The sequence below is a fragment of the Balaenoptera musculus genome, chromosome 15, assembly GCF_009873245.2.
Source record: "Balaenoptera musculus isolate JJ_BM4_2016_0621 chromosome 15, mBalMus1.pri.v3, whole genome shotgun sequence".
Classification (NCBI taxonomy): Eukaryota; Metazoa; Chordata; class Mammalia; order Artiodactyla; family Balaenopteridae; genus Balaenoptera; species Balaenoptera musculus.
The window spans coordinates 67,904,939-67,923,334 of NC_045799.1; the positions used below are offsets into that span (position 1 = coordinate 67,904,939).

Sequence of the window (18,396 nt, forward strand, 5' to 3'; positions counted from 1 at the left end):
ACATTTAAAACATACTCAAAACTAATTCTTGGCTCCTATAGGTTAACATATCAGGGAACTCAGAAGGAAATACAAAACCAAGAGGAGAGAGAGAACTTGTCCTAGGGCTTGGAGTGGAGCTGGTCCAGACCATTCATGCCCAACCTTCTTAGGGTGAGGCCACTGCCACCCAGCAGCCTCCTGGGAGAGGGAGGGAAAGAGAAAGATGGTGGCGCAGCTTTTAAAGCCTGTGCAGGCTCCACCCACCGAGGCTGGGCCAATCAGTGTCTTGGACTCTGGCCAACCAGACAGGTTCTCCTCCATTGAGGCTGAGTAGAGGAGTGAGAGAAGCCTTGAGCTCCCCCTTCAGGCCAATACCAGTGGTGAACAGGTGTTTCTTTTAAGGCAGATTTGAGACACTCATTTCTCAACTTTAAGGTGAATTCTCAAAGGCCAGGAAAGTGTCTTATGGCACAGAGCACTGGGACTATTTCCAGGAACCAGATGTATTTCTGCATCTCATTGCCTAAGAATGGAAACATGGCTGGTTAAGCCATCAACTGGGAGCCTTTAGTTTCCTTTTTTGATTTCCAAAAAATTGTTACTAGGGTAGCACCTCAATCCTCGAGCAGGACAAGTGGCTCCTGGGGTCCTTCTGCAGCCTGGGAGCCCTGCAGGGTCCCACAGCCAGAGCAGAGCTGACCCAGCCTCTTAAAGTTGGCCGTTCAGAGCCGTGCAAGGGCCAACACTTCATCTGCCTCACCTCAGAGGCTTGGAATGTCATGAAAGAAACTTTGTAGCCCATTAAGAAGATGCAGGCCAACAAAAGCCTTCAGGGATGGACGGGATTTTAGGCAGGCTTGTTGAGACAGACTTTTCAAGCAGCAAAATTCACTTTCTTTACATATAGTAAAATTCACCGCAGTTGATATATAGCACATTCCAGTCACCCCATAAAAGTTCCCACATGCTGTCCCATTGTTGTCAATCCCCTTTCCACCCCCAATCTTTCTTAACCACTGATCTGTTTTCTGTCCCCATAGTTTTTCCTTTTCTAGAATGTCATTTAAATGGAATCATATAGTGTGTAGCCTTTGATTTAAACAGAATCAAACAGCATGTGTTTGACAGCTTTATCTTACCCTAATGCTTTGCGATTCATGAATGTTACCTGTATCAGTAGTTCATTCCTTCTTACTGCTGAGAAGTATTCCGTTGTGTGGACATACCACACTTTGTTTATCCATTCACACGTTGAATGTTGAATACTTTGGTTGTTTCCAGACTTTGGCTACTATAAGTAAAGTAGCTATAAACTTTCAGGTTTTTCTGTGGATAGATGTATTCATTTCACATCTAGGAGTGGGACTACTGGGTCATATGTTATAAGGGTATGTTTATAAGAAACTGCCACACTGTTTTCCAAAGAAGTGCTACCATTTTGCATTCTCCCCAGCATTGTAGGAGAGTTCCAATAGTGTTCTCTCCACATCAGCACTTGGTATTGTCAGTATCAATTTTCTAAAATTTTAGCCATTCTGGAAGGTATAAGGATTATTTTTAAATTTTTTAAATAACAGTTTCCTAAGGAGAAATGCTCATCATTTTAATAGCACATAAAATAATTTCTACTTATTCTGTCAATTTATTTGCTTTCTTGTTCATTTTCTGTCTCTATTAGAATATGTTTATAAAAGGCACCTGCATCAATAAATAAATGCGAATGGATGAATGAATGAATGAATGAATGAATTAGGAGACGGGTAGCATATAGCAAAGGCTAGAACATCAGATCAGCCCTGGGTTGGAACCTAGGGCCCATGATTTTAACTTTTCTCTTTCATAGAGAAAGCAACTTTAAGGTTGGGATGGGAAAGAGAAGAAGGAATTTTTTGGTTAGAGTAGCTCTTGAAGGAGAAAGGCATCATGCAGAGCCAGAGAGTCATGAAGGGCATGGCATATTTGGGAGTATGAGCAAGTCCTGTGTACTGGAAACATAGTGTGTGTTTGGGGGCATAGTTGGGATCACATGGGGGGATCTAGTAATAATAATGCAAAAGCTTATACTGCTTACTGTGTGCCAGGCTGTTCTAAGATCTCTACCTAGGTTAATTCATTTATTCTTCCCAATGGTCGTATAGCTTATATCATTCTCTCCATCATACAGACAAGGAAAATGAAGCACAAAGAAACTAAATAACTTGCCCCAAATTATGCATCAAAGAAGAGCCCAGGCAGTTTATGCTCCAAAGTCTGGACCTTTAACTACTGCACTACATTGCCAGGTTAGGAAGGGCATGTTAGTTAGTTAAGGAATGGTGTAAGCTGCTGTAACAAATAGCCCCCAAATATAGTGACTTGAACAAGACAGAAGGTAGGTTTTCTCTCAGATGTCTGTCCAAAAGGACAAAGTCCAGGGCTGGTGGGTCCAAGTTTGGGTCCAAGGTGGTCACTTCCACTTCTCACCATCTTCCAGCCAGTGGGAAGGGAAAAAGGGGCCCTGGAGGCTGTACACCTTCCTTTTAAAGGAATGACTGAAACACGTACATCCCGTTGGCCAGAACTCAATCACATGGACACACCAAGCTGCAAGGGAGACTGGGAAATGTGGTCTGTAGTTGGGCAGCCACGGTCTCTGCTAAGACTCAAGGGTTCTGTTATTGAAAGGAAGAATGGGTATTGGTGGAAAACTAGTAGTCTCTGCCACAACCTGTAGACTATTCATTGGACTTTGAACTCTGTCCCGTAGGTGATGAGGTCCTACTGGGGAGGTTTCATGCCCAGACTTGGGTTTTAGATCACCCAGAAGTTGCTTGGCTGATAAAGGAGAGAGAGGTAGGAGCAAGGGGACCTGTTTACCTGATCTGTCTGGTGTTTTGTTTGCCGTCCGTGGAGTCCTTGCTGCAGACAAGAGTCAGTAGGTTGGGTTCCCAGATGGAGGACTTGCAGGCACAGTGAGTGTGCTGGGGCAGGATGGGAGCCATCAGCTGTCTTAGTCATTCATTCATTCAGTGATTACTTATCAAGCACCATGTTTGGGCACAGAGCTCCAGTGATGGTCCCAACAAGTATGATGAATGCTGGGGGCCGAGTTCAGTTCTCTAGTTCTCCAGTGATGCTCAGTGCAGTGTGAAACTGTGGCATGCCACACTGATGCCAGCCTCTTTTGTTTGTTTCTCTTGACCTTAGGACCCCCGAAGCAAACACAAGTTCAAGATCCACACATACTCCAGCCCCACGTTTTGTGACCACTGTGGGTCACTGCTGTATGGACTCATCCACCAGGGGATGAAATGTGACAGTAAGTACATTTGCTCTCTGGCAGCCTCTGCTGACTGGGCTGCTTCCTCATGGTCTACACAGAACATTCTCCCAAGTCCTGGGTGGGCTGGGTACCACTTGTTTGTTGCTGAGTAACAATAACCATTTATGTAGCTCATGATTCTGCAAGGCTGTCCTTTGGGCCTGGGCTGGGCTTACTCATGCCTATGTGGTGGGTTAGCAGGTTGGTGAGGGGCTGTCTGGGCCTGGAGGGCCTCACCCACCTGTCCGCAAGGATGGCTGGCTGTCACCTGGATGATGGGGATGATGGGGGTTGGGGGACCACGTGTCTTTCGTCCTGAGCAGGCTAGCCTGGGCTTGCTCACACGGAGGTCCCAAGTGCTTTAAGAGGGCAAGTCCCACTGATCAAAGCAAGTCACATGGCAAGGTTCACAGTCCGTGTGGGAGGGGACAGTCCACAGGTGTGGACACAGGGAGGCGTGGACAAATCGGGGCCATTCCTGCAGCCACGCACACAGCTGTTGCCAGCACCGATATGCGGGGCTGATGCCTTTCTCTGCAGAGAGGAAATCTGCCTCCCTTTAGCACCTACAGTTTATGCTAGAAGTGGGGCGGGCATGTGATTCTCTGACCAGGCTGGGGTGGGAAGAGGCAGGAGGGGGCAGGACTTCTCTTTACTAAGTGAAGGACTGAATGGCCCGAGGGGTGGGGGAGCCAGCAGGCTTTGAGAGCTGCAGCTGCAAAGGGGACGGGGTGGAGATACGGGGCTCAGTGCTGGTGGCTCCCAGAGGCCTGTTGACCCCAGCACGCTGAGCAGTCATGAGGCCAGACTGTCCCTGTCACAGGGGTCCTGAGGCCCAGAGGACAGAGAGAGAAACTCTCAGGGGCAGAGAGTGACAGAGAGGAGTATGGGTGTGGATAGGGAGGAAGGGAGCAAGAGACAGAGAGAAACACACAAGCACAGACAGGGGCGGATTCAGGGGGCAGATGACACGTGTGCCCAGGTGTAGGGAGCGATGGGTGAGGCTACAGAGGGGCCCAGCTAGAGAGAGACTCAAGCAGGAGGGACAGACAGATGGACCAACAGACACAATGATTGGAAGTGACACAGAGAGAGATGCACTCAGTCAGGCTCCCGCAGAGATACCGAGATGGAGAGAGAGCAGAGACAGGCAGAAACACACACATGGAGAGACACAGAAAGAGATGGAGACAAAGAGACGTGACACAGGCACAGAGCATGAAACAGACCTATTCATAGATGCAGCCGAGGCAGCGAGAGACACATGCTGAAGCAGAGGAGCAGAGACCAGGGAAGAGACGTACACCGATATGGGTACCGAGAGACAGACAGAAACAGAAACAGGGCAAGAGCCACAGAGACATGCGTGGTGAATGGGGGCTCCCAGGTAGACACATAACAGAGGCAGGGAGAGAGTGGTGCAGGTGCCTTCTTCTTGTGGGACACTGATTCCTCTTAGCACACGTGGGGCCCCAAGTGGGCCTCAAGGACAGAGAGGGGTGGGTGGGAGGCAGCTTGGGTTGACGCAGAGCCCTGAACGTGGGCACTCAGGTTCCAGGGGGCTCTCCCTTCCTCCTCACCATCCTTCTCTCTCCCCACAGTTCCTTTCCAGTTTTGTAATCTGCCTGCTGCCTCCTGGAGCTTGGGCGGGCTGAGAAGGGGTGTCCTCAGCACCCCCTGCCCCTGGGGATGCCGTGCCCCCAGTTCCCCGGGGAATCTCCTGAAATGCAGGCCCCGTGGGGTGATCTAGCCTCTCCTCCTGGCTTCTCAAACTGGAACGAGGGTCCCCTAGAGAACACTGGACTCCAGGCACACCTTCCTGGAGCAGCCGTGGGACTTAGGGGAAACCAACCACCCACTGAAAGAAGCACAGATGTACTGCAGGAGTGTGGGAAGGGAGCCTGTATTTATCGTATCACACAGGAGACATGAAGGTCCGATTCAGACCTATTCCATTCGTCTTACCCTGCGTCTGATTGTTCTTCTTGCAGTTAGTTTCAGTGGATACTGTGCCAGCTCTGCTCACGTCCCAAGATGATGCCCCTCCCAGGAGGTGGTTCATGGCAGGTGCCCGGGTGCAGAGGCCTGGTCCTCTTGCATCCGTTTGGGACAACTCTGAAGGGTCACTGGAGGTCCAGAGCTCCCCTTACTGTCAGCCTCGGGTCTCCTCGTGGGCGAGCTCCTCCTGCCCAGGAGCCCTTGCCGTAAACCTGCTCGCTCACAACTCCCATTCTCAGACTCTTTCCATGGAAACCAACCTATGGGCCGTCAATATTTAAAAATCGGAAGATGTCACACACAAGTCAGGATTCCTGCTTAATCTTGAAAAATGGGGCAATGTCGGCAATTTGGGGCATGCACCCTGCGTGGCTGCTCCTGGGTGGGGACACTGCGCTGCCTGGCGGGTCAGGTCCCGCCACATCCGCAGCTTCTCTCGCTGCGTTACCTGCTGTCCGTGCCGCTGAGCTTGGTGCCTCTGGCTTCAGAGCCGTCGGGGCTGCGCCAGGTGCCTCAGCCTTTCGGGAGGACGGACATGTTCCTCCTCCTTTGTCCATCAGGGCCTGGGGTGGGGGGCGGGGGCGGGGGAGAGTTGGAGAAGCCCTTCTGAGGAGACCCGGGCAGGGCGGGCACGGCCGGCTGGTCTCCGCCAGCTTCGGAGGGAAGGAGGGGAACAGGAGGGGTCCAGCCTGGACCAGCCTGAGCCGCGCACCCTCCCTCTGTCCCCGCAGCCTGTATGATGAACGTCCACAAGCGCTGCGTGATGAACGTCCCCAGCCTCTGCGGCACAGACCACACGGAGCGCCGCGGCCGCATCTACATCCAGGCCCACATCGAGAGGGAGGTCCTTATCGTTGTCGGTAGGTGGCGCTGGGGCTCCCGCTCCGGTTGCGCTAAGTTCGGACCTGGCTGGACTGCTGAGTTAGGGGAGGGGAGGTTGGTGGAGGGATGGGCGGTGCAGGGGCGGGGCGAGAGGTGCGGTGACACTGCCTTCCTCTTCTACCCCCTCCCCCCGCCGCCACCGCCCCCCATTACAGCCCATCCCCGCTGTAGGCATCCTTAGAGACTGCATCCCCGCAGGGCGAAGCTCTCAGCGCCTCTGGTGCGCTGGAGCTTAGAGTTGGGGCACCAGCAGTACATTACTTTTCTCGAAGACCTCAAAGGAGCCAGTAGAGCAGACAAAATGCTGAACACCTTAATTTTATGGCACTGTGCGCCCCTGGGGGCTTTCCATGTATTTGAAGTATTTCTTTCTTAAACCTGACGGCGGCCTCACTGGTCCCTGTTCTGTTATTCTCCATACTTTTCGCGCTTCTGAAATACTTCATAGTAATAAGAAAGAGGGATAATACAGCCTCTTATGAGACGTGCAGCGTGGTGTCTGTCCCTCCTAATGGAGCATTCACAAAATGCTTGGCTCTGACATGTGCAGCTCGAACAAAATGGAAATCTGGCTGTGCTGGATGGGTAACTGCTCAGCCATAAAGCTACGGTAAACGCAGCACTGAACTGGACCAGAATGGGACTAAAACTTTGTTTTTTGAAATTTATCTTATTTTATTATTATTATTATTATTATTATTTTTATATATGTTTTGGCCACGCCGTGCGGCATGTGGGATCCTAGTTCCCTGACCAGGGACCAAACCCTCGCCCCCTGCATTGGAAGCACGGAGTCTCAATCACTGGACCGCCAGGGAAGTCCCCCAGAATGGGACTAAAACTTTGACACAAGCCTCCCCCAGAGGCTTGTGTCAAACTTCTTAGAATTTACAGTTTGTTAATTTAAACAAGGTTTTATGACTTGATATCTTAGGAAATTGATCATAGAAGGGACTGATTTTGCAAAAATTGGTCTGAGGCCCTGGAATGGTTCAGCAGCTCTGAAGCACTGAGCCTACCCCACATAAAAGTTGAAAGATAGCCCTGTAAAATATAATCCCTGTTTTAAACTGAGGTTCACGACACCCAGTGGGCTCTTATGGAACGTGTATTCCGTTGGATTGTTTTTTCCTCTGAAAGGAAGGCAATGGCTGACCTGACTTCTTCCCAGTGAAATGCTTGAGGGTCCCTCCAGGAGGAAAAGCCTCACGAGAAGCTGGTTTCCCACACTGTCTAAACTTCCTGGGCTGGAGGGGCAAAAATGAGACCTTGCTGCTCTCTACTGTTATTCTGTAGGAACTACACTGGCTCAGATGTTACTAGGGCCAGCCAACCTTCAAGGAACCCATTGAATGCGCAGTGCTCAAAACCAAGCCACAGCATAATGCTCTCAAGGTCCCTCCATTGTTCCCACCACAAAAAAGAAATAATTATGTGAGGTGATAGAGGTGTTAGTTAATGCCAGGGATGTAATCATATTGCAATATACAAATGTATCAAGTCAACACATCCCTACACCTTAAACTTACACAGTGCTATATGTCAGTAATATTTCAATTAAAGAGAAAAGACCTCTTTCAATCCTCAAAACAGCCTTGTGAAATATCTATTACACTTGTTTTATGAATGAAGATACTGAGGCTCAGAGAAGTTGTGCTTCTGAGAGCTCACACCGTTTGTAATCATCATCATCATACAACAGTGGCTAACATTTGAGTTTTTAAGTGTGTTAATCACCCTGCAAAGCACTTATAGGCAATATCTTGTTTAAAAATTTTCAGTAACTCTAATGAGCTAGGTAGTATTACCGTTCTACCTATCAGAAAACAGGCTTAGAGAGTCACACGTGGCATCCCCTAGGTCTGTTCACTATTGTGATATACTAGGTTACGTTTTCGTTTAGTTCCCTGCACTAACTCTGCCCCCATACCTTATTTATTCCCTCTGTGGTTTAGCTGCATTACCTCTTATGTGTGTTTCTTGGGCACTTTGTTTCACGTGGTACAGTACAACCTCTCTTCCAATTCAAGGTCAAAGTCTTCCCCCTGAATCACAGATACACTGTCTTATATCTTGATCACAAGCTGATGATTTTCAGGCAATCCCAATGAGGGGTGTGGTATATTTGTTTCCTAGAGCTACTGTAACAAAGTACCACAAACTGGGTGGCTTCAAACAACAGATATTTATTCAGTCACGGTTGTGGAGGCTGGAGACTAGCAGTCTGAAATCAAAGTGCCGGCAAGGTTGGTTCCTTCAGGAGGGCTCTGAGGGAAAGTCAGTTCCATGCCTCTCTCTTAGTTTCTGGTAGTTGGTGTCAATCTTTGGGGCTCCTTGGCTTGTAGCTGCATCACTCCAATCTCTGCTTCCATCATCACATGGCATTCTTCCCTGTGTGTCTCGGCATCCAAATTTCCTCTTCTTCTAAGGACTCCAGGCATTGGATTAGGGCCACCCTAATCTAGTATGACCTCATCTTGACTTGGTTACATCTGCAAAGACCTTATCTCCAAACAAGGTCACATTCGTATGTATTGGGATTAGGACTTGAACACCTTTTTTAGGGGGATACAATTCAACCCATAACAAGGGGAAGGAAGAAAAGTTAGGACTCCCTTAAAGTTAAGGACAGAATATCTGCATGCTCAGGGTTCTGCTAGCACTAACTGAATAGCTACCAATATACTAATAGCACTTTGTGGTTTTCCAAGTGCTTTGATACTGGGTCATCCAGTGGAGATAGTGGTGTTGCCAACATACAGAAGGGGAAACTAAGACTCGGTGAGGTTGGACAACTTGCCTGATGTCTCGTGCAGAGCAGGGATGAGCACCTGGGCCTCCTGTCTGCAGGTCACTGTGCCCTGCTATTGCCTCCTCACCGTGCCAGGCACGGTCAGTACCTGGTGCGGGATCATTGATTGATTGATGATAGAAGAACCTGATGCTTTCTGCAGTTCACTAAATACAGAGCCGAGATGGAGATTTTTGCTCAAGTGATTTACTGGGGCTGCTCATGAGATGAGGAGTGAGGATAGAGCAGGGAAAAGCTGAGTGAGAGTGTGGTCTCCATTGAAGACCAGCTTTCGCTGGATCCCATGGAGTCCTGAACCACAGATTATAGCACAGGGTCAGTCCCTCCTCGAGGCAAGAGGGCTGTTCTGTTAGGGTCAAACACTGCTATGGGCTGAATTGTGTCCCCTTAAAATTCACATGTGGAAGCCCTAACCCAATGAAATGGTGTTTGGGGATGGGGCCTTTGGGAGATAATTAGAGTTAGGTGAAGGTGGAGTTCTTACGATGGGCTTGGTGGCTTTATGGCCACATGAGGGCACAGCAAGAAGGTGGCCACCTGCAAGCCAGGAAGAGGGCTCTCGCCAGCAACCGAATTGGCCTGCACCTTGATATTGGACTTCTTGCCTCCAGAGCTGTGAGAAATAAACATCTGTAGTTTAAGTAACCCAGTCTGCGGTATTTTATTTCCGCAGCCTGGGCTGGCTAAGGCAGTCAGTCTTTGCTCCAGGCTACTGGGATGGAAAGTGGGACGGTACCTCCCAGAATCCATGGCTTCTGTGAGACTGAGGGCAGCTATCTGGACATGGGGCATCTGTGAGCCATTAACAGCCAACACTCATGGTAGCCGGGAGCTGGGTGCCTTGGCCCGGGTGGAGGGGAGCTGGCAGGGTCTGGGTCTCCTGGGTGTACCTCTGATCTCCCAAGCATCCTTCTGGTTTCATTGTTGGGACTCCAGGCGCTCCTCCTTGATCTCAGCCAGACAAATCAGAGAGAAGAGAGCCCTTCGCAGCAGTGTGAGGCCAAACATGACCTGTGGTGTTGAATCGCCCCGCTTCATTCAGACTGTAGAGGCACATCCAGTGTTGGTACTTGCCACTCACCAGCCCAGGACTCCTGAATGTCACATGCTCTTTGAAATCCCACCATCTCCAGAGGCACCAGGCTACAGGTGCTTCTGAAAGATCTGAAGGTTTCCTCATCTCCTCTGGCTCTCTGAAATCTTGGCTTTATATCTGCTGTCTGGGATCTTGCAGGTCAAACTCAGAAGGGAAATCCAGTCAGTTCTCTTTCTTTAAAAAGCTCATCACTGGTTTCTCATTGCCCTTAGGGCAGACTAACTGTAACGTGGTAATCTCATTATCTGTTCTCTGTCTCCTTGCTTTTCTTTAATCCTTCATCCCCTCCAGGCTGCCACCCACCATAGGACATCTGCATACTCTCTCCCCTCCATCTGGAGTGTTTGCCCTTTTGTCTTCTTCCAGCAGTTTACTCTTCCTCTTCCTGTAGGTCTCAGCTCATTCTTACAATCAAGGACGCTTCCCTGGACCTCCCTTTATTGTAGACATTCATGGTATCCTGAACTTGAACTTGTGTCAATTGTGCTTTTATGTTGGGTTGATTAGTGTCTGCATCTCCCTCTGGGCTTTAAGCTCCTGTGAGAGCAGGGCTGTGTCTGTCTTGACTCACCACTGTATCCCAGCACCTAGTGTGATGACTTCACTAAGTATTTGTGGAATCAGTGGATATATGTGTGAAGGAGATACCACTAGAGGATCCTGGCGGATACCAGAACTTCACAGGTGATTCCCAAATCAGTGCCTTCTAAAGTGAGGAGCTAAAAAGTTCAGCAGATAATCCAATTCACACCATCATCCTTAAGGAAGGAGACCACGCAGAAAATCTGAATGACCAGGTCCAAGGTCAACAGCAAGTATTACTGGGACTGGGACTCACCCTTTGGAGCCATAACTACCCTCATTCCCTGGATAATGTAGAAAAGACACAGAACAGTGGGACCTGTAGAATCACAGGAAATCATGTGGACATCATGATGCCCTGTGTTACCATGGAGGGGAGACAGTACAATCAGAAGCCCTGATCAAAGTTGTAAAATGCTCCTGGAGGTTATGAAGCCCATGTCCTTATATATAAAATACCCCTTTTCAATTCAGTATCTCCCTATTAACATAGCAACTAATATCCCGTTATTAACATTTCCATCTACATTGCAGCAATCTGCAAATCCTTAACCATATCCATAGTTCTATCTCACAAAAACTGGGGCTGTTCTTAAAAAAAGCAGAGGAGCAACGTTTTAGATGTACTCTTTGGGACACCCATTCAGTGTTCTTACAATGTATTATGTTGTACACAACCTTCTCAGACTGAAGCCTCTCCCAGAAAGACTTAGGAACTCCCAATACTTTGTATTTAAATCCTTCCCAAGATCCGACAACCACACATCAAAAGAAGAAGAGCACCGTAGGAACATAAATCCTTGACAGGCTATTGGGAAAGGTCGAGGATCGCATCCACCTGTACACTAGCTTCCAAAAGAAGCCTTAAAAGCATTCTTAGGAGAAAGGAAACTAACGTTGAAGGCTCAAAGAAGCCCCTCTTGTTATGTAAAGAACTGTTTCAAGGTAGAAAAGGTTCTGCCCACCACGGAAACTCTAACAAGGGGGGGAAGAGTTCAAGAAAACCAACGAGGGCCCTTCTATTTGGGTATCTTCCTTCCATAACCAATATGGCAGGACAAGACCAGAAGAGCAGAGGGCAGGCCTGGGTATGGTGTACCTGAGGGATGAGGTGGGAGGTGGGGGTAGTTTGGTGTTTAGGTGTTTACAGTGTGAGAAAGGTGGCACATTATAGGTAGGAAGGTGAGATGGGCTCAGTAAGCACAGATGTTCATTCATTCATTCATTCATTCAGGAAGGGCCTGACTACCAGGTTGTATCCATTGACAAACGAGATCTCATCTTTGCCCTCGGGGAGCTCACAGCTTAGTGGGAGAGATAGACATAGATAATTTTATTGCAATGTGGCAGATGGTGTGATGGTACCATGGGAGCCCTCAGAGGGGCACCTGAAGCTTCCTGAAGGAAGCCATGGCTGAGTTGAGTCTGTAAGATGTATAGGAGTTATCTGGGTGGAGCAAGCTTTGTGTCAGGGTAAATAAGAAAAATAATATCAGCTCTGTTTATTGAGCTCTTATTACATGCCAGGAGCTTTACACAGATCAACTCATTAATCTTCAGAACAATCCCCTGTCGTAGGTATTATTATTATCCCCATTTTACCTGTGAGGAAACTGAGGCACAGAGCCGGTTAACTAACTTTCCCAGAATTGCACAGTAAGTGGTGAGTCTCATGTCTAAGCCCAGGCAGTTCAGCTCGATGGCCCTCATTCCAGGCAGAGGGAATATGGTGCACAAAAGCCTGGAGGCTGGAAAAATGGCAGGGGATGGGGGAGGCTGTTAGCTGTTGAGTGTGACTTCCCTTCCCTACGTTCTAGTTATAAGCTCCTCTGGAATCTATTCACTCACTCTGCCAATCATTCACTTATTCATTCAACAATATGTATTGAGTTTCCATTGTTTGTCAGGCATGTTCTAGACCATTGGGATACAACAGGGGGCAAGACAAATCTCTTTTCCTGGACAAACATCACAACCTAGGGTCTTGGCAATTCCCTAGGTCTCTTGGAATTTTTTCTCATCTTTCTTCCTTCTGTTTGCCATGGAGAATTTCCTTCTTGTCAGGTTACATTCACTGCCCTTCGAGTGTTTTTCAGACACTCTCTGTCCATTTCCTTTTTAAAACCTCAGAGGTTTGGGAATTTGGGACACAGAGCCAGAATGACCTGAAGGCTATTTCTGCTTTTTTCCTGTCACATCCTTCCCCAAGCTAGCTCTCTGATTTAAGGGGAAAGGGAAGGAGGGAGGAAAAAGGAAATGTAATGAAGAAAAACCCAGATGGATTAGTATCTCAAAATACTACCCAGCCATGCATCAACTGCAGGGATATAAAATGACCACAAGCTATCCAGCAATCCCACTCCTGGGTGTATATCAGGACAAAACTATAATTCAAAAAGATAATCAACTATACTTCAAAAAAAAAAAAAAAAATCACAAGCTAGGCCACTAGGGTCCACTAGGGGGCAGCCTTTGCCTTCAAAGCCATTCCTCCCCCCAAAATCTTTTTTTTTTTGTAATTTTTTAAATTGGAGTATAGTTGATTTACAATGTTGTGTTAGTTTCTGCTGTACAGCAAAGTGAATCAGTTATGCATATACATATATCTACTTTTTTAGATTCTTTTCTTACGTAGATCATTACGGAGTATTGAGTAGTCTCTGTGCTCTACAGTAGGTCCTTATTAGTTACCTATTTTATATATAAGAATCTCTTTCAAGAGATGCCCAGATCTTGCAGAACAAAGTGAAACCACAACACCATCACTGTCCATAATGGAAGGTGTCACAGCAACAGTTATCCCCTTCTTCCCCCATTAAACAGGTGAGTCACGGGGGCCCAGAAAAAGGAATCACTTCTCAAGGCCACACATCCTGGAGTGGGGATAGGGCCCAGTTCTTGTGGATTTCCCACTCCTTTATTATACTACTGGTTAGTATTTTTCCCCCAACATTTTATTATGAAAAATGTCCAACATACAGCAAAGTGGAAAGAATTTTACAGTGAACAGTCATTTATCCACCACCTAGATCCTGCCATTAACATTTGCTTAATCACGTGTCCATCCGTCTCGCTCTCCAGCTATCAGTTTGTCTTATTTTTGACACATTTCAAAGTAGATTGAGGACATCAATTCAGTTCCCCCTAAACACTTCAGCCTGCACATCATCAACAAGAATTCAAAACATATTTACAATTTCTTTAAACTTGTGAGGTAAAATTTACATACAGTGAAATGCACACATCTTCAGTGTACAATGGCTAAGTTTTGACAGATGTGTTACCCTATCTCCTATCATGTTCACCCTCTTTTTTTGATGTCACAGCTGCCGTTGAGGATCTGGTGAAAGCTGTGAACACCATTCTCAGAGCAATCCCCGTGTATGCCGACATGCATGCCCCCCACCCCTGCGGACTTCGGGAATTAGGGCGCCAGGGCACCTAAGATCTTTTAGATTATATTACACTTGATAGTTGTTAAATTTGGGGGGGGGGTGTAAATTGTAATGCAGTAAAATAGATCTGTGCAAACCACTTCATTGTGTACTCACTGGAGAGCACATTCCCTTAAAACAAACTTAGCAAGACACCCATGTTACTTTGCTTCTCTTTAGTGTTTTTGTAATGAAGTTGAGTTAAATCCTATCTCTACCTATGGAAGTTAACCATCTTTCTTAATGCGTTATAGATAGTAGTCTGCACACCGCTGAGGCCAGGGCAGGAATCCCCTGCCCATCCTTTACGGGAAGCCTTTCGACTTGGTTAGGTGGTAGTTGGTGTCTGGACACTGAAGGAGGTGGAGTTGACTTGAGAAGATGGAGGGAGCTAAAGTCTTTCTACCCAGTGTTCCTTCTCTTGTTCCCTGAGTGTTTAAGTCTTGTGAGAACTGTCAAACCCAGACCGCTGTCTGAGGCACCCAAACCTCGGGATGTGCTGGGTACGCGGTCGTGGTTCCTAAATGCCTGCTGAATGGCACTGGTGGGGGCCCTGCCAGGACCTGCAGGGCTGTGACTTGTTACCGCCTTTGGGGGAAGTGGTCCGACAATATCTATTAAAATATATATACATATACACACTTTGACTCTCAAATTTCCCTTTTGGGAATCTATCCTATTGAAATAAATCACTAGCATCGAAGGAAATAACATCCAGAACAAGCATGTTTATTGATGTTTTCTTTGCAGTGGCAAAGAATTGGAACCAGTCTAATTGGGCTAATATCCATTTTATGAGGTATTATGCAGTTGTTGAAAACGGTGAATCTAATTGGGTGTGTGGGGTTTCTGTGTGCCCTATGCAGGTACGTGGAGAGTTTCTTGCCTTTTGGGAGGTCTGAGGTCTTCTGCCAGCGTTCAGTAGGTGTTCTGTAGGCGTTGTTCCACGTGTAGATGTATTTCTGATGTATTTGTGGGGAGGAAGGTGATCTCCACGTCTCACTCCTCTGCCGTCTTGAAGGTCTCTCTCTGTGTGCGCTTTAAAATCCCATACCCCTTGCTGGCGGACAATCTCAGTGAAACGGGATGCGCCTCGTCCACTAGATGGCAGGCTTTACTGTGCTCTGCTTCTGCAGGGATGGCCACAGGTGGAGGCTGGGTGGTGTGTGCCTCCCAGCCCACCTTGGCCATGACATTTCGCCTGTCGTGAAGCTTTGGTGTTAGTATCTCAGGGGCCAGAATCCCCTTTTGTCGACCGCCTGAACCTCCCTGCGTGCCCTGAAATGGTCCTCACGCAGCTCGGAGCCCCGGCTCATGTAAAATGACCAGAGCCCTTCTCTGCTGTGCCTTTGTCTCCTGCCGCAGGGAGAGAAGGCATACCTCGCTTTTTCCGTCACTAGCTCCACCTGCCCTTCTCACTGGCTTGAGGCAAGTCTGTACAATGTAGTCCAATCTACAGGCCAATATAGTCTAGGATCCCAGAGCTTGCGCAAGGGCTTTGGGGTCAGGCCTGGGTTCGAATCCTGCTTCCCCTGCTTCTTCAGCAAACACTCGTCAGGTGCGTCCTGTGTGCCAGGCACCTTACCCTCACGAACAAGACTGCGCTTGCTCTTGTGTACTGTGTTCTTTCTTTCTTTTTTTTTTTTTTTTAACATCTTTATTGGAGTATAATTGCTTTACAATGGTGTGTTAGTTTCTGCTTTATGACAAAGTGAATCAGTTATACATATACATATGTTCCCATATCTCTTCCCTCTTGCGTCTCCCTCCCTCCCACCCTCCCTATCCCACCCCTCTAGGTGGTCACAAAGCACAGAGCTGATCTCCCTGTGCTATGAGGCTGTTTTCCACTAGCTAGCTATTTTACGTTTGGTAGTGTATATATGTCCATGCCACTCTCTCACTTCATCCCAGCTTACCCTTCCCCCTCCCCATATTCTCAAGTCCATTCTCTAGTAGGTCTGTGTCTTTATTCCTGTCTTGCCCCTAGGTTCTTCATGACCTTTTTTTTTTTTCCCTTAGATTCCATATATATGTGTTAGCATATGGTATTTGTTTTCCTCTTTCTGACTTACTTCACTCTGTATGACAGACTCTAGGTCCATCCACCTCACTACAAATAACTCAATTTCATTTCTTTTTATGGCTGAGTAATATTCCGTTTGGATATATGTGCCACATCTTCTTTATCCATTCATCTGTTGATGGACACTTAGGTTGCTTCCTTGTCCCGGCTATTGTAAATAGAGCTGCAATGAACATCTGTGTTCTTTCTGATGATGGGAGACAACCACTGAGCAAACAGAATCCTTCTTTATGTGATAAAGGTTATGAAGGATATAAAATAAGGCCGAGGGCTAGCACTTTCCCAGTGTTCTCACGTAATCCTATCAATAGCCCTGTGAGAGAGTTACTAATATCATCTCCATTTTACAGGTGAGGCACACAGAGGGAGGTTTATGACTTGCTCAAGTGCCACAGCTCCAAAGGGGTGGAGCTGGGACGTGAACCCAAGTGTCGGTTCCAGAGCGTGAGGCTCTTGAACACCATCTCTCCCACCTCTGTCCCTCCTTGGGGGTGGGGGTAACACCACTCCCTTTTCTGAAACACTTCCTGTGTTCCGGCCGTGCCGCGGACCGCACAAGCACAGCTCCCGCTGTTAGAGTGATTCTCCCCGGGCCACCGAGGAGGAAGTGGGTGCAGGGCCCGGCTGCCTTGCGCTGATGGAGACGTTGCTTCCCAGGGCTCCGTTTTCGCAGTACCCCCCGCTTGCCCATTTTTCTCCTCCAGGGGCGTTCGAGCCAGTATTTGCTGGGCTATGAGGCTGATGATGATACCACTTCTTCAGGTCAGCCTGCCTGTTTGCAGAAAGGCTGGCTTCATCGGCCACGACCTGCCCAAGAGGCTGGCTGAGCTCCTAGGTTGTGAGAGGCGGACTAATGGGGAAGGCCTTCTCTTCAGACCTCACTGTGGTAGGGCCAGGGGCTCTCTCTTCCTGCTTGGAAGGTAAGGAATACCTGGATGGCTCAGGAGGACGAGGTGAAGGTGGTGGAAGTACCCACCTCAGGGCCATGTGGCTGTGGGAATCCCACAGGCTGTGTGTGCAAGTGTTTAGAACACCACCTGGAACATGCTTGGGGTGCCATATGTATTTGCCGCTAGTCTGGTCGGCGTGGTTTACCCAACCCTTTCCAAGTTCCCTGGTTGATTTTTGCAGGATTTGCCAAGTTTGGAGTTTCCTGTTTAGTGAGCTTTTTCTTTCCTCCCAAAGTGGCATGGTTTCTTGGGTGAGAAGTCCAGCTTCTTGGAGACTGTAATGGGCAGGCAGAGAGAGGGGTCAGAGGCACCCCTAATAAATGTCAGCTGTTGTTTTCTCTCTTATTACTACCCTCCTGGGTACCATATGTCCTGGAAAACTTACAACACTTAAGCTGACTCTTTGATGAGGAAGTGAGGCATTTGGCTCCACTGAAGTGCCCTGAGAAGGGGGGTGCCTGCCCAGCTGAGGAGTTCAGAGGACCTGGTTGCTAAGCCTGCCACCTTAAGACACTGTTCCGGTTATATATGCAGCCAGCACATACTAAGCACTTACTGTGTGCCAGGTGCTTTAAGGGAAGCATCGCATGTCGTGCTCACCTCCAACCTTTGAGGTTTCACCCCCATTGTTCAGGTGAAGAAGCTGCAGCTTGGAGAGGTTAAGTAATTCATTTAAAGTTGCACAGTCATGAAGTGGCAGATCTACGGTTCAAAGCCGGGCTGATGCCAGAGCCTGTGTGCCTAACCTCTACCCCATCCTGCCTCCCTGGGTGCTCAAGCTGGTGGAACTGAGGGCATCCAAAAGGTGAGAGGGAGAGGGATAGAATAAAGTTCACAGCAGTATCTTGAGAAAGCGTTTTCACTTAAAAATAAAAAGGTGTTCAGGTTACACAGGGAAACATCAGGACACAAGGTGGTTTGAGCTTCTGGGAGGAACAGGTCTTCATGGGAAAACCAACTTCCCACCTGGATGGATGCTGGGCCTTGCAAGCCTCCCGTATCATTCAGAGAATCAGAGTCACCAAGCAGACAATGGAACAAGGGATTTACTGGAGGAATTTGACCTTACGCAAGCTTGGAGAAGCTGGGAATGGGAACGGTGTATTGGGAGATCAGAGGAAGAGCAGTGAGTGGTCCAGGCAGGCAGGGTGCCGTAAGTAGGGAATCCAGTAAGCCAGGCACGTCGGGCTACCAAAGGGTATATTATTTAACCTCGTGAAGCTTCTACTAGTATCATCTCTTGGGTCACCCAGTACAGGTGTGCCAACAGCTT

General features: G+C 48.1%; 1 protein-coding gene across 2 annotated transcripts in view; it reads left to right on the plus strand.

Annotated features, from left to right (window-relative positions):
- PRKCB (protein kinase C beta) overlaps window positions 1-18,396 on the plus strand; it is a 311,017-nt gene that overhangs the window by 162,752 nt on the left and 129,869 nt on the right. For both annotated transcript variants that reach the window (XM_036827010.1, XM_036827011.1), the window contains exons 4-5: window positions 3,169-3,280; window positions 6,013-6,141. In XM_036827010.1, the coding sequence (XP_036682905.1) occupies window positions 3,169-3,280; window positions 6,013-6,141 (241 nt within the window). The remainder of the gene's footprint in view (window positions 1-3,168; window positions 3,281-6,012; window positions 6,142-18,396) is intronic.